This window comes from Diuraphis noxia, unplaced genomic scaffold (genome assembly GCF_037042655.1).
Source record: "Diuraphis noxia isolate RWA-SAM2 unplaced genomic scaffold, SU_Dnox_SAM2 contig0001, whole genome shotgun sequence".
NCBI lineage: Eukaryota > Metazoa > Arthropoda > Insecta > Hemiptera > Aphididae > Diuraphis > Diuraphis noxia.
Genome location: NW_028301711.1, coordinates 98,875,663 through 98,890,968, shown reverse-complemented (window position 1 = coordinate 98,890,968; position 15,306 = coordinate 98,875,663). Strand labels below are relative to the sequence as shown.

Sequence of the window (15,306 nt, the reverse complement as noted above, 5' to 3'; positions counted from 1 at the left end):
GGGCTAGGTTAAATAGTACTGGGGATAGCGCATCACCCTGTTTCAGACCAGTCTTGCATTCAAACCTTGTGGATACTTCTCCAAAAAAACGTACTTTGCAATAGGTTTGTTCATTACACATTTGGACTAGTCTCACTAATTTGTCGGGTATGCCAAAGTTTCTCAAAGTTATCCACAATTGTTCTCGGTTGATGCTATCGTATGCCTGCTTAAAGTCTACGAACAGTATATGTAGGTCTTTATTATACTCGTAGTATTTCTCCATGTGTTGTCTAAGCGTGTGAATGTGGTCTGTCGTGGACTTGCCTTTTTTAAAACCACATTGGTATTCTCTGACTATATCCTTCGCGTACATTTCAAGTCTTCTTAAAATGGCTATTGATAACACTTTGTATGCAGTGTCCAGTAGTGATATTACACGATAGTTGGTTACTTTCTTCATATCTCCTTTTTTGAAGATTGGGAAAAATTACTAGCTTCACTAAATTTAAAATATAATTAACTAACGCTAATAATAATAAGAAAAAAAAATATGTTGATAAACGAAGTATTCGTGTATATATCAATTAAGATCACACACAAATATTTACCTCGAGTGTGTGAAACATCAAAATTATAGATCGTAGACTTCTTGCCGTGAGAGATGAATTTAACGAAAAGGTTCAAAACGCGATATGTGTAAAAGTAAAACACACAAAAATGACATGTATTTAATAAATACAAAAACAAAGAAACACACAAAAACACAAATGTTCAAAAGAAATTCGGGTAGTAGATCACGAATGACGTTGGGCGCCACTGTTGTATACCTATCTCTCGATGGTACACAAAATAATCGATCAACAATTAATACTATCTTGAATCACTTTATTATATACATAAAACAAACACACAAAAATACGGGGGTCTCTATGAATCGCTTACAAACATATCTCGTCTCTCACTCGAAACCCGCACTCTCCCTCTACTGTGGTGCTTACGTCCTTAAATATTATTTTACAAAGTGCTGCCTCAGCTCATTTGCTTCGTTGGCCTAAAATTACGCAATTTAAACATTTAGCTAAAAGAAGTAATATTTATCTATTATCATTAATTGGCACATGCCACATACAACAATACCATTTGTACAAAATACAATAAATACTATTTCTCATAAAAAAAAAAAAAATATAACTTTAACTCTGATACATTTTTTTTTCAATTTAACTATCTATATAGGTACCAAGGTACCTAGTGGCTAGTTCTCATGACCTAAGCGAAGGACCCTAAAATTCACGAGGGTCCTAGGACAAAATATGTCCCAGTTGACCTACCCTAGGGCCAGCCCTGTCTATATTATATAAATTATAATTTATTATTTTATTAGTACGTGAATTATTTTTGTAATAAGTTCCTTCTACAATTGTATAATAAATCATATCAGTTACTATTCCAACGGACCCGTTAGATAGTAATAATCAATCACATCAAATGAGTTATAGAAGAACTCCGCTTCGCTCATCAGCTTAAATAATTACTTTTAATATTGTATGTATTTCGATACCGGTACTTGGTTATTGTTAGATATAACTTTAATAAATTATTACTTATTAGTTTTAACTATTGTTTATTATTGCACATTTATATGTGAATTTAAATATATATTTATTTAACAAAAATATACTTAATTTTAGGCAGAAAGCAAAATCATGGTTTCAGCATCATGTGTGGACGTTAGACAAACTTTCATGAACGTCAGAAAACATAATAAAAGATTATTATTAGTTGCTTTGCTCAACAACACAAGTAAGTAAACTTTTTTTAATCATTATATACTTACAAAATTACTGTTGTTTTTTTAATTTTAATTTAATATTTTCCATTTAAATTTAAATTAATAATTTATTAATATTATATATTATGTTAGTAAGATAAAAAGGGGGGTTCTGGACCCTTGTCCTCGTCTTTGCTCGTCTTTGGCTCGTTCTATTGTCTTGCTCGTCTTATGCTCGTCCTATTGTCAAGTGTGGGGCACCTCGTCCGCCGCCCGTGCACGTTCAAGGCATATTTTGCTCACCCCACCCTCCCTTCGACCACCTACCAAAGCAACCTCGCATAGATCGTCCGGTCACGTGACGGACATACCTTATTACCGTACATGCACCATATTACCGTACATGCAACATATTACCGTACATGCACCAAATTTCCGTGCATGCACTACATTATTGTACACATACCATAATATTATTGCGTCCATTATTTCTAAGGTTTCATTGAACGTCAGTCGTTTCTTATCCATTAGACAATATATTTCGATTTTTTTTTTACGTTTAAAAACTAAATATGTGCCGTATTCAAGAAGTAGACAACTTCCCTTCTTCGGTTAGAGATAATACTCATAACGAGGGGTAAGTATTAGCATATTTTAATTTTTTATTATTTTGATATTCTTATGTTTAATTTATTTAGTGAGGTAAATGATCTAAATGTCATTAGAGATATTAATCTTGACATGGTTATTTATTTGAGACGGATCCAAAGTGAATTTTCACATGTGGGATTGTCTGCTGAGAGGATGAGGACTTGGGTTGAACGTGCGAGAAATTTTTCTCGGCAGTTCAATTTAGAATTTCGATTATTGATTATGTTGATGCGTGATACTCATTATGACGGTTCAATCCCCGAAGATGAGACTTTAGTAAGTTTTAACATACATATAGTAATTATTAGGTAAATATATTATGAGATTTGCTGATAACCATTATTTCATTATAGATCCTGCTAACGTATGACGAATTAACGGATTCGTCTATTATGATTTTTAGGCATACTCAATACTATATAATCATGCAGTTGATGTATGGGCTCCGAAGAATAGCGGGTATACAATGTGAAAACCTGAGGGAGAGATTTGAAATGAAATGATTGTCTAATGTATTTATTATTCTGTCATGTATAGTTTTCGACTTCCCTAGTTCACGATTTATATTAAATAGAATAAGGACCCTTATTTAAATATTTAATAATAAACTTTTTTTTATAACCAAACAGCGGTTTATATTATTTCAGAAAAAAAAAATGTATTAAAGTAAATGTTTAAAATTATATGTTACCACCACCTTTACCGTATTTCGTGATCAACGAGCTCTGGCAGTAGTATGGAATGGCCGGTTCTGGTGACCCCCCGCTTCACCCCCCCCCCCCCCGCCATCCCATCAGCGCCACTCTGCGCCACCTTGCGCCACCCCCCCCCCCCTCCACGCCCTTCTGCGCCACCCTGTTCCACCCCACCGCTTCAGCCCCGCACTACTGCTTGCGCCACCGTGCGCCCCCCCCAACCCCCTCCCCACACCAAACCCTCCCCGCCACCCTACGCCACCCCCCGCTTCACCCCACCTTCTGCCTGCGCCGCCCTGCGCCACCTACGTCATAGACGCCCGGCCACCGGGCCACCCCCTCCCCTCACACCCCCCAGCACCACCTACGTCATAGACGTCTGGCCGCCTGCGCTACCCCTTCCCCCACCTCCAGCATGTACCACGCCACCCGCGTCATAGACGTCTGGCCACCTGCGCCACCCCCCGCTTCACCCCGTCTTCTGCCTGCGCCGCCCTGCGCCACCTACGTCATAGACGCCTGGCCACCGGACCACCCCCTCCCCCACCTCCGGCCTACGCCGCCCAAGTCATAGACACCGGGTCACCGGGCTACCCCCTCCCATTCCCTCATCATACATACATGAGTAAAAACATATACATTATGTATATAATGTGCGTAAACATATACATACATACTCAAAAACCTATACATACATGTGTAAAAACATATACATTATGTACATAATGTACGAAAACATATACATATATGGTCAAAAACCTATACATACATGGGTAAAAACATATACATTATGTACATAATGTACGAAAACATATACATATATGGTCAAAAACCTATACATACATGTATGAAAACATATACATTATGTACATAATGTGTGAAAACATATACATATATAGTCAAAAACCTATACATTATGTACCTACACACATGTGTAAAAACATATACATATATAGTTAGCGGGATGTCAAGTCAGATATTAACGCGATTAAATTGTTAAACATAATTTTATTCAATGAAAATATATATACAGATATTATATAGAGAGTACAGTGTAATAATGAACATTGATTTAGCTGCATGTTAGCCGACGACGTCATACGATTCCGATTTACATATACGGACTTGACTATTATCATAACGATCGTTACGATTGATATTGTTAAATTCATTTTTAACGTTCTCGATAAATTGTGCGCCTTTATATAATAATACAAATACGCATTCGGGATTATGCACGGCGTGTTGCTGCCACACTTCGTCATTTTCCTCCCATTTTCCCAACAATAAGCCGCAGTAATGACATTGTACCAAGTCGCCGGTACCGGTATAAGTGAAGCCGCATTCGGCCAGCGAATATTTATCTTGGCGCGACCGCGTTGGATGTGAATCGTATGTTTTCAGTCTCGATAAAAACGTTGGATACTCGGGATTCGAGTTCTCGTGCACCAAACGCACTAGTGATCGGCAATCGGCCGAACGTTTTAATAAATTCATTTTAATACTTTGTAGAAAAATAATAAACCGCTGATAATTCGTTTTAGCTGTCTGATCACGTATAAGGCACTTGCGGGCGGTGTAACGGTCTCACAGTAACTGCAGACGACGACTGATACTCGTATATGGTATTCGTTCACGCACGAAATAATAGTCACAAAAATAATATAAAATATTTGAATAAGGATAATTACTTACAAATATTCTATATTATAATATGTATTATTTTTATATAATATATAAAATAGCTTATTAAGCTTCGCATACATCCTATGGTAAAATGCCTAGATATACCGTACAAGGGTCGGATGAAGTTTAAGCAAATATTATATGTTATAACAGGGATGGCCAACTCAAAGTTGCTATAGGGCCAATTTTTAGAAATTTAAAATATAGTGGGCCAGAGCATAGAAAGCAAAACAAAAAATGTATACAATGTATAGCAGGAACATTAACGTTAGATTTGCGTAATAAGCCAACAAAACCAATATTTTTGCCAACCATAGCTTTGGCACCATCGTGTATACCTATACCTAATGCAATTTGAAAATGTAGCGCGGGCCAGATAAAAAGGCTCGCGGGCCGGATGTGGTCCGCGGGCCGCCAGTTGCCCGCCACTGTGTTATAATATTATACTTTTCTAACTTCGTCGGTAAACGGGATGTATTGGATTACACGATTTTGAATAACCAGACATTAGGTAGCCCCGTTAGTGAGGGAATTATTGCCTGCATATATTTCAAGACGGTTATCGGCCGCCAGACCCTTCGGACCTCTAACCAGTACCGCGATACATTGGACTCACACCGCGATGCCCTACCACCCCATACCGTATGCAACTCGTTTGACATGTATGTGAACGTCCACAATTCCCCGTCCCACCACTTCACCACTCATTGATGCCTCGATATTATTAGACCTGTGATACCTACACCACGCAACCCTGTATATTCTTCGTTCGTTGAGTGAGAGAGAGAGAGAGAGAGAGAAGAAATATATTACTACACCATATTATAATATTATAATATAATATAAAATAATGTACTCCACATATATTGGTCGTCGAGCATAATAGAGGATGTAGCTAAACACCCTCAATGTACCCTCAATGTAGCTGTATTAGAAATACTGATAACAGTGTTCAGATGTTCAACCTCGACATTCTTTTCACTGACCGTAGGAAAAAGGTGTATGAGAACAGGACAAGTCACGCTGCCCTATTAAGAGGAAGCACGTTCTACACATTATAATATAATGTATACTAACGGTTTACAGCGTTATTCTATGAAACTACTATCCATCTAGACCTAAATATATACATATATAATATATATATATATATATATATATATATATATATATATATATATATGTATAAACCCCTCGTACACCCCTAGAATGGATGCTGTATACAATCAACATACGCACTGGACCTTAAAACTAATTCAGTCTGTTCCGCGACATCTACTACACAATATATATCTCCTTTCCGTCTTACACAGATTATTTCGAAGTGTTTAATAAAATGGATTTTGTATTAATGTTTTTCACATTTTTAACGTGCATACTGAACATTCGTGTGGAAATAAGGTACAATGTTTAGTATTATATTATCATAAAAAAATTATATTATATTAATTATAATTATATTATCTAGCAATTCTCATCACGAAGATGAGGATGAAGACAACGACCATCCCTTCCCCAATGAAGGTATGGAAATTGGAAACGATTCCGACGGAGAAGAAGAAATTGAGTAATTATACTTATCATATTAGAATAAGTTTTCATAAATATGTTTATTTATTTATTTATTTATTTTTAATAGTGAAGACAGACTATGGGACACGTTAAATTTGATGGAGGCCGACTTGGCCTACTACTCGCAGATAAATTGGGGAAATCGTCATACTATGGTGACCGAATTATGGGTTGAAATAATGAAGCATTTCGAATATTGGAATTTGGAACAGACAGTAGCACTGCTACTGTTCCGCGGTTCCAATTATATCGAGTACGTGGATTGTGATATTGAAGGTGATACAGGACAGATTTTAAAAGCGGAAAATGTTGTAAGTACTAAAATCGATATTTCTCTTATATTATTTAAAAAAAAAAAAATAAAATAAATGCTTAGGCGTACTTGGGTGCATCATCGACGTTGAGGGAGGTCGAAGACGTGGTGACGACGTATTCGCAGGCTGAAGTCTTACTTCAGCTTAAATTCGAATACGACTTATTGTCACGAGATGGAACTGGAATAGTGGAATTTCATGAAAAAATTGAAATGATAACCTTGGCATGGGAAATGCCCATCAATGTATCGTATGATGTTATTAGTAAATTATTTAACCCTTAACACCTATATATTTTTTTATTATGTCACGGGTTTTATTACTCGTTCACACTAGAACCTTACATTCGTGGCCGTCCTTTTAAAAAATAATTCGCAGAATAATATAATTTACGTTTCTGTATACATGACATTACAGTATATTACTGTATAAACTCTAAGTCATAATATTATAATGGTGTAAGATTATTGTGTTTTTCACTAAAATAAGATGTATCTGGTCGTACATAAGCGAGTTATTTTGCGGTATCGCTTGGTTGCGCTCAGATCCACGGTCGAGCGTGGTCAATACAATACATCTTGACTAGTCATACGATGTACAAGACCGACACGCTTTAACCTTAATATATATAATATACAATATAATATGTATAATACTGGGACATAACGTAATACTTGCATTATTATTGTAATGACGTAGTACATTGTTCATGAATAATATTATCGACAAATATAATATAATATAATTCTATTTTTATTTAAAAAGCAAAAATAAAGTTATAATTATTATTATTTTTACTTCATTTTTTATCTCTAACACGGTTAAATAATATAACTTCAGAAGAACATACATACAAAAAACATTTATAGTATCAAATAGTTGATCGTTTATTTCTAATAAACTGAGAGACACAGTTTATTCACAATATATTTTACAATTTATCTAGAAAACATTTATAGTATCAAATATTTGATCGTTTACTTCCAATAAACTGAGATCTGACCCTATAGTCTCATAGATTTTGCCTAGCTCTTGTTCTCCTATCCATATCTGTAAACGACGTCCACAAACTTCACACGTTTTAAAATCTTTTAATAAATCTAACAACGTTCTTTTATCTTTTACTAACACATTATTCTTTTTATTACGAGAACTCAACTGCATTTTATTTATATTTTCACGGTTGAAAATTGTTCTACAATGAGAATTACTACTAATACAGAAGTATATATCTATAGGACTGTCATTAATCGAGGTTCCTGCCACGAGGTATTCTACATTTAAATAGCTGGTGAAAATGTAGTCTTTGTCTTTATTCAATATGTTTGCCATATTATTATACCTGAAGTGTAATATGTATACCATCTCGACATGTGTATAACAAAAATAATTGGCTCTTATTACATCAAATTCGCAAACTGTATTAGATATCCTTAAATCTATTAAAATAGGATTATATTTAATTTTTCTTATAATTCTATCATTCCAGGTAGTATAATTCTCCATACAACCAGTACCCTCAACCCAATGTATTTTTTCTTGTCCCAGTTTAATCAAAGTACTGTAACGAGCCCTTCTAGGATTGTCAAGAAGTTGAATGGAATAATCAACACTTGATGTTTTTTGAATAATATTAATTTATTTATTACAAGTCCAATAATTAATAATATTGAATAAATGACTAAGTTCAATTAATTTATTTAATGGTAATAACGAGATGTGACTTCTAGTGTGTTCAGCTTCCAGTCGCTAGTTGTTGGTAAGTTCGTCTGACTATCGTACGGTCTACGAGCTCCTCTCGTAGAGAAATCCCTAGTCCCTACTCCAGTGGTCATATCTATGTTACGTAACTCTCATGGCCATATATGGTGCGTGTGACTGTGGCTTGTGGTTACACGCACAGTTAACCGGATGTTCCTTATATAAAACATTGTAACACGATCTCCATAAAACACACAATTCCTGCGTGGCCTATTTATATATAATATATTATAGAATATTTATATGAGTAGTGAGATATATAGTGTCAGATGTATTATGACTATTATTAGCACTACGCCGCTGCTCTCCAGCATTATTATTATGATATTACTACCAGGGACTCATAAGTAAATATAGATAAGTCACAGCTCGTTACAGTATAAATATAAAATCTTGTCATAATATCAGACTTAAAAATAATTTTATCCGCATAATAGTTCACATATTCCCATACGAATCCATCTAATAAGTTATTTAGAAATACATACGTTTCACCAAATTCGTAATCGCTAGTTGTGAAAACCGGTGAAAATATTTCCGATCGCATATCTTGGTCGTCGTCGTCGACGTCGGTAGATGTTGCCAGATCGTTAACATCGTCATAGGGAGTCATGGACTGTTCAATAGCTTCATCGTAGGCAATGTCGTACCCACCTTCACCCGTATATTCTCGGTCCAAGTCATCGATTGCGTTTTCATAGTCTTCAACTGCTCGCCTCCTGACCCTAGATTGTGTATGATTAAATAGAAATAATAAAATAATATAAATTTAAAAAAAATAATATAAACATCACCCGTACAAACAACTACTCGTATACACGAGGATTACCAGTCGGGTGCGTCGAATGGGTATGGTGTAGGCAGCGCTCAGCAGACTGCAAGCCACAACACCGCCGGAAACGACAGACCGTTTTTCGCACGCGACACATTCGACAACCAAACGGGTCACACCACCGGCGCGCCACAATACGCGCCGTACAATACACGCGTAGGTTAGGTTAGGTATATAGATAACACCGAATCTATTCTGACACAAGCGCGTATACACCCCGCGGGTTGGTTCAAGGCGGTCGAGCCGCAATTAAAAGAAACGGCGAGTACATGGTATAATTCTATCAGGGCACTCGACCTATCTTGGACAGAATTTAGGGAGGAATTTTTCGAAAATTTCAATAACCCCGAAATTCAGTCTCGTTTGCGCGCCGACATTGTGTCAACACGACAAACGCCAAGGCAATCGCTAACGGAATTTGTGCGAAATAAAAATCAGCTCGCACGCCGCGTAAATACTGGCCTATCCGAATCGGAATTGGTAGGTATTATCGCCGGATTAACGCACGACGAATTCCGTACGCATATACGTCTACACCGACCGGTAACGTTCAGTGAGCTTCGACGCATCGCGAACGTTTTGGACCCGGTGACGACCACAACCAACCCGCCCACCACACAATGGACCCCAAAACCCAAAAAAGGGTGGGATCCCCCACAAAAGTCATTCCCGGTCAAAAAAAAAGTGCCGGTAGGTTCAACAGAACCAAGACCGTCACGACCGTGCAGATATTGTGGGGAACTCCATTGGCACAGCGAGTGCCCACACAAACCGACTAGGTCGGGAAACGGAGGGGGAGTCGACAGGGACTAGACCTTCCCGCCGACTCATCACCACCCCCCCACGCACCATCACCAAAGGTCGGCATTACGGACGGAAAAAAATTAGGCATTCGACAGCCACGTAGTGTGGTAGTTCGTCAAAACGAACAGCCAACTACGAAAATTTATTCCGTCACAACAACTATAGACACCCGGTCACAGACCCCCAACCTACACCACCCCACCACCGAACACGCTCACCTCACCGGTGACACGCGTGTTCAACCACAACCGGCTCTTGGGGGAGCTACAGGTGTAGGGACAAAGGCAACAGAGACACGGGTGTCCACCCACACGGGTGGCGGGGACACAAGCGCACACGCTGCACACACCTCCGCATTCGGTCAGTCTGCGCAAGTAGACCATCGGATAGGCACAGTGACAACCGATAGGGACAGTATGGTAATGGCGGTTAACACCGACTACCAAACAGTCTCTGCCGCGGTTCAGAACCAGTTGTCCCGTACAACCGATGGCAATACAAATAATAACGGCACGCGAACACGCCCGGACAAAATTCCGACCCCTGCGGTCGAACTCGAATTTCCGTCAGGCTTCGTAACTGCTTTATTAGATTCGCAGGCGCAAAAATCGTATGTAAGCCCAGCCGTAGCCCGTAAATACGGTGCATCATACATCTACGGGCAAACAGACACAGTCCGAATGGCGGATGGTCACACGGCGGCAACCAGTGGCACCTCCACATTCGAAGCTAGAATAGGGGCGCTTAATATCAAATTCGAAGCAACTATTTTAGACAACTTGTATTGCGACGCGTTACTAGGACATGACTTTCTCGTAGATAACGAAGTCTCTTGGGATTACGCCGCGTGTACAATACACATGGGTAGGCAAATTCGTACGTCGACATGCTGGAAAGGGAAGTCACAACCACCCACCACTAGTCTTGACTTTTCTCAATTAGAATTTGGAAACGACAACGAAACTCGCACGATACTTACCGAAGTATTAAACAAATACGCGGTAGTATTCAGTGAAAAAGTAGGACGTACCAAATTAATTGAACACGAAATTTTGCTTAAAGACCCGACACCGATCGCGTTAAAACCATATCCATACCCACAACAGAAACAAAATGCTGTCGACAATATGGTGCGCGATATGGAACTTCAAGGGCTCGTGGAACCAAGCACCTCGCCGTGGGCTGCGCCAGTAGTTTTGGCAAAGAAAAAAGACGGTTCATACCGTCTCTGTGTCGACTACAGGCGGCTCAACGACGTGACGGAATCCGATGCATACCCAATGCCTGATTTAAATAAAATGATTAGGCAAATGCGGGGTGCAAACATTTTCAGTGTACTTGACCTGCGGAGCGGATACTGGCAGGTACCGCTCCACGAAAAGGCACGAAAATACACAGCTTTTCGGACACGTAGAGGGCTGTTCCAATTTAGAGTCCTCCCTTTCGGTCTAAAAAATAGTCCAATGACGTTCGTGAGGCTCATGAATGAAGTCATGAGAGGGTACCAGGACGAGTTCGTACAAGTATACCTAGATGATATAGTTGTATTTTCAAGAAACGAGTACGAACACCAGGCCCACTTAGACAAGGTTCTCGAGCGTCTCAAACGGTTCGGACTAACGTGCAACACAAAAAAATGTAAAATCGGTCTTCGCGAAATTTCATTTTTGGGGCACATTGTAGACTCGGAAGGGATACAAAAACAACCGGAAAAATTGGTCTGCATAGACAATTTTCCGGTTCCAAAAAAGGTTAAGGACGTAAGAAAATTTTTGGGAGTGTGCAACTGGTACAACCAGTTCGTGGATAATTATGCGGACACCATAGCACCCCTAACAAATTTATTGAAACAGGGAGTAAGGTGGAAGTGGACCGATGTAGAACAACGCGCGTTCATGTCAATTAAGAACGCGCTAGTCACATATCCGAAATTATCGCCACCCGATTATAGTAAACCGTTTTGCCTACAAACTGATGCAAGCGAGATCGGAGCAGGTGCAGTTCTTTTTCAACGGGGTGACAGCCCGGAGGAAAGACGCATAGTATCCTACGCAAGCAAAAAGTATAGTGAGACACAAACACGGTACGCCGCGGTCGAACGCGAGTGCCTAGCTATAATCTGGGCAACCGAAAAATTTCGCCCATACCTCGAGACCCGTCGTTTCGAACTCCTAACCGACAACTAACGTGGTTACACAGGGCAAAAGACAAAAATTCTAAATTAACACGTTGGTCACTACAACTAGCTAATTTAGATTTTAGTACCGTACACGTCCCGGGAAAACAAAACGATAAATGGTTGTAATGTTTTTTTTGAACATAACAACCATTTAACCAGTATAAATGTATATGGATTAGAAAAAAAATTTAACCCCATCTTAAAAACAGATTTGTATTTTGTTTTTCCACTGAAAGTCATCGATGAAGAAAAAGCTGATCATTTTGATCTGCTTTTTATTACGGAAAACGAAAAAGTACATTTTATTTTCATTAATAACTTTTCCCGCCTTATTCGAGCTCAATCAACTGGACATAATGAGAAACGGTTGTTTTGTAAACGATGTTTTACATCATTTGACAATAGAGTTTTAAAATATAGAAAAAATGGACGTGCTGGGCTTGAGGAGCACATGAAAATATGTGGGGGGCATTAACCAATTTTGCCCGTGATGCCTACGCCCGGATCAACACTAGAATTTAAGTCTTTTGGGAATTCAATACGTCACCCAATCGTGATTTATGCTGATTTTGAGGCGTTGTTAGTAAAAACGAACGAGAAAAGAGGAGAAAAAACTATGGTAATACAGAAACTTGAAGTCATGAGTTATGGTTTTGTAGTGAAGGCTATCGAAGACGTTCCACCAGAGCTGATAGAAAAATATAATATCCCGACATCTCCAGTTATTTTCCGTGGAAGTGAGGTTAGCCAGGAGGTGGGTAGGCATTTTGTAGAAGCAATTGTTATAGTGGGGCGGAGAATCGAGGATTTATTAAAGACCCGTGTACCCATGATCATAACTGAAGAAGAAGAAAAAACACATCACGAGTGTAAGGTGTGCAATTTATGTAAACGTGTTATAATAGGTAGAGAAAAAGTGAGAGACCAGTCACTTGAGTGGTAAATTTAGACAGACGCTTTGTTCTAAATGCAATCTTGCCTTAATACAACCAAAATTTGTTCCGTGTTATTTTCATAACTCGAGCAAATATTACGACTCTAATTTTATTATTTCTAATCTCGCATACGATACTAAAACTATTACTGTTATTCCGAATAGTGAAGAGAAATTTAAATCTTTTTCAAAATATTTAAGTAGTACTTTCACTATTCGGTTTATCGATACTATAAGGTTTATGGCGTCGAGCTTGGAAAAATTGGCTGAAAACCTCATAACACCAGGGCTTGAAAAATTCCGTGAGACTGCAAAACATTTTGTCGCCGGAGATATGGCACTTGTTTCTCGCAAGGGGGTATATCCTTATGACTATACTGATAGTTGGGTGAAACTAGATGAAAATAGATTACCTAGAAAAGAAGGATTTTATAGCACGCTTAAGGAAAATGGGATTGAAGACGAAGAGTATGAACATGCTGAGAAGGTTTGGAGACACTTTGGGTGTACTACACTCGGAGAATACTGAGATTTATACTTAAAAATCGATGTGCTGCTACTATCTGACGTCGTTGAAAACTTTCGAGATTTGTGAATGAAAGCGTATTCAATCGACCCGGCATTTTATTACACAGCCCCTGGAATGTCTTTCGATTGCATGTTGAAAAAAACTGAGATTAAATTGGACCTTGTGTCGGATTATGAGATGGTCTTAATGATTAAAAAAAAAGTTTAAAATTTTAAAAATTTTGATATACAATTTTTTTTTTTTTTGAATTAAATAGGTATTCGCGGTGGACTGGTACAAGCAAGCATGCGATATGCAAAAGCAAATAATGAGAAGGCTCCCGAATATGATGCAGAGAAAGAAAAATCGTGGTTGGTTTATCAAGATTGTAAGAAAAAAAAGTATTAATATTTTTAAATAATAGACTAATAAACATTCATTACAGGAACCTCCAGCAGTGCATAAAAAATGGATAGTTGAAAAAGTAAAAAATATTGTATTTTTTATAAGCTTGAATATATTTTTGTCTTTATTATTATTATTATTATCATTATTATTATAGGTGCATAGAGTAGTTCAATTTAAACAGTCGGGGTGGTTAGCTGATTATATTTCACTAAATACCAAAATGAGAAAGGAAGCGAGAAATGACTGAAAAAGAATTTTATAAATTAATGAACAATGCAGTATTTGGTTTGTTACTTTTAAACTTTTTTTGTAATTTAAATTGTATAGTATTTATTATTTTGTAGGAAAGACGTTAGAATCGATGAGAAGGTTGAAAATGGAGATAGTAGCAAGTGATAGACGTCTTCAAAAACTTATTAATAAATCTACTTTCAAGTATTGTACTACATACAACGAGAATCTTTCAGCAGTCACGTTGGAAAATAAAATCATAGATTTTTGTAAACCGATATATATATATTATCCTAAAATTGGCTTAGGTTGACTATTAGGTTTTGCTGTACTTGATAAATCCAAATCATTAAAATGTATGATTATCATTATAATGTGATGCAGAAACATTATGCGGAAAAAATCCATCTTATTGATATTACGGGTAAATAAATATTTTATATGTTTTATGTTAAGCACTACATTTTTTTTTCAGACTCGCTGGTCTATCATATATACACTGAAGATTTTTATGAGGACTTAATAACAACCCCATCTTACTTGACAGGATGGATACTTCGAATCTTCCACAGGACCACCCTTGTTATATTCCCAACCGTAGCAAGGTACCAGGCTTCTTTTCGTATGAGACGAAGGGGGATATAATGACGAAGTTTTGCGCACTCCGTGCCAAATCGTACGCTTTTAAAATTATGGGGGACGGGAGGAATAGTCCAAAAGAGGAGATAAGGGCCAAAGGTATAAGAAAACATGTCGTTGATAACCACATGTCATTCGAAGACCATAGGGCATAGGAAATGTCTTTTTGGTGAAGCCGGTTTAAACGTGTATAGAGAAAATATTTCTATACGGTCTTTCAACCACCAGTTGAGGACTCTTAAGACTCAAAAATTAACATATAATAGTTATGATGATAAGAGGGTCATTCAAGAAGATAAAATACACACCTTAGCACATGGCCATTATCGTTTAGTCTGA

General features: G+C 37.8%; 1 protein-coding gene and 1 pseudogene across 1 annotated transcript; both read left to right on the top strand.

The window, feature by feature from the left end:
- The first annotated feature begins 5,693 nt into the window (after positions 1-5,693).
- LOC149062726 (uncharacterized) lies at positions 5,694-7,180 on the top strand. The gene is made up of 5 exons (XM_089215389.1): positions 5,694-5,785; positions 6,254-6,352; positions 6,425-6,668; positions 6,734-6,935; positions 7,161-7,180. Exons 1-5 carry the CDS (start codon positions 5,694-5,696, stop codon positions 7,178-7,180), a joined length of 657 nt encoding a protein of 218 aa, XP_089071515.1.
- Positions 7,181-14,682: 7,502 nt separating this feature from the next.
- LOC107171521 (uncharacterized) lies at positions 14,683-15,306 on the top strand (annotated as a pseudogene).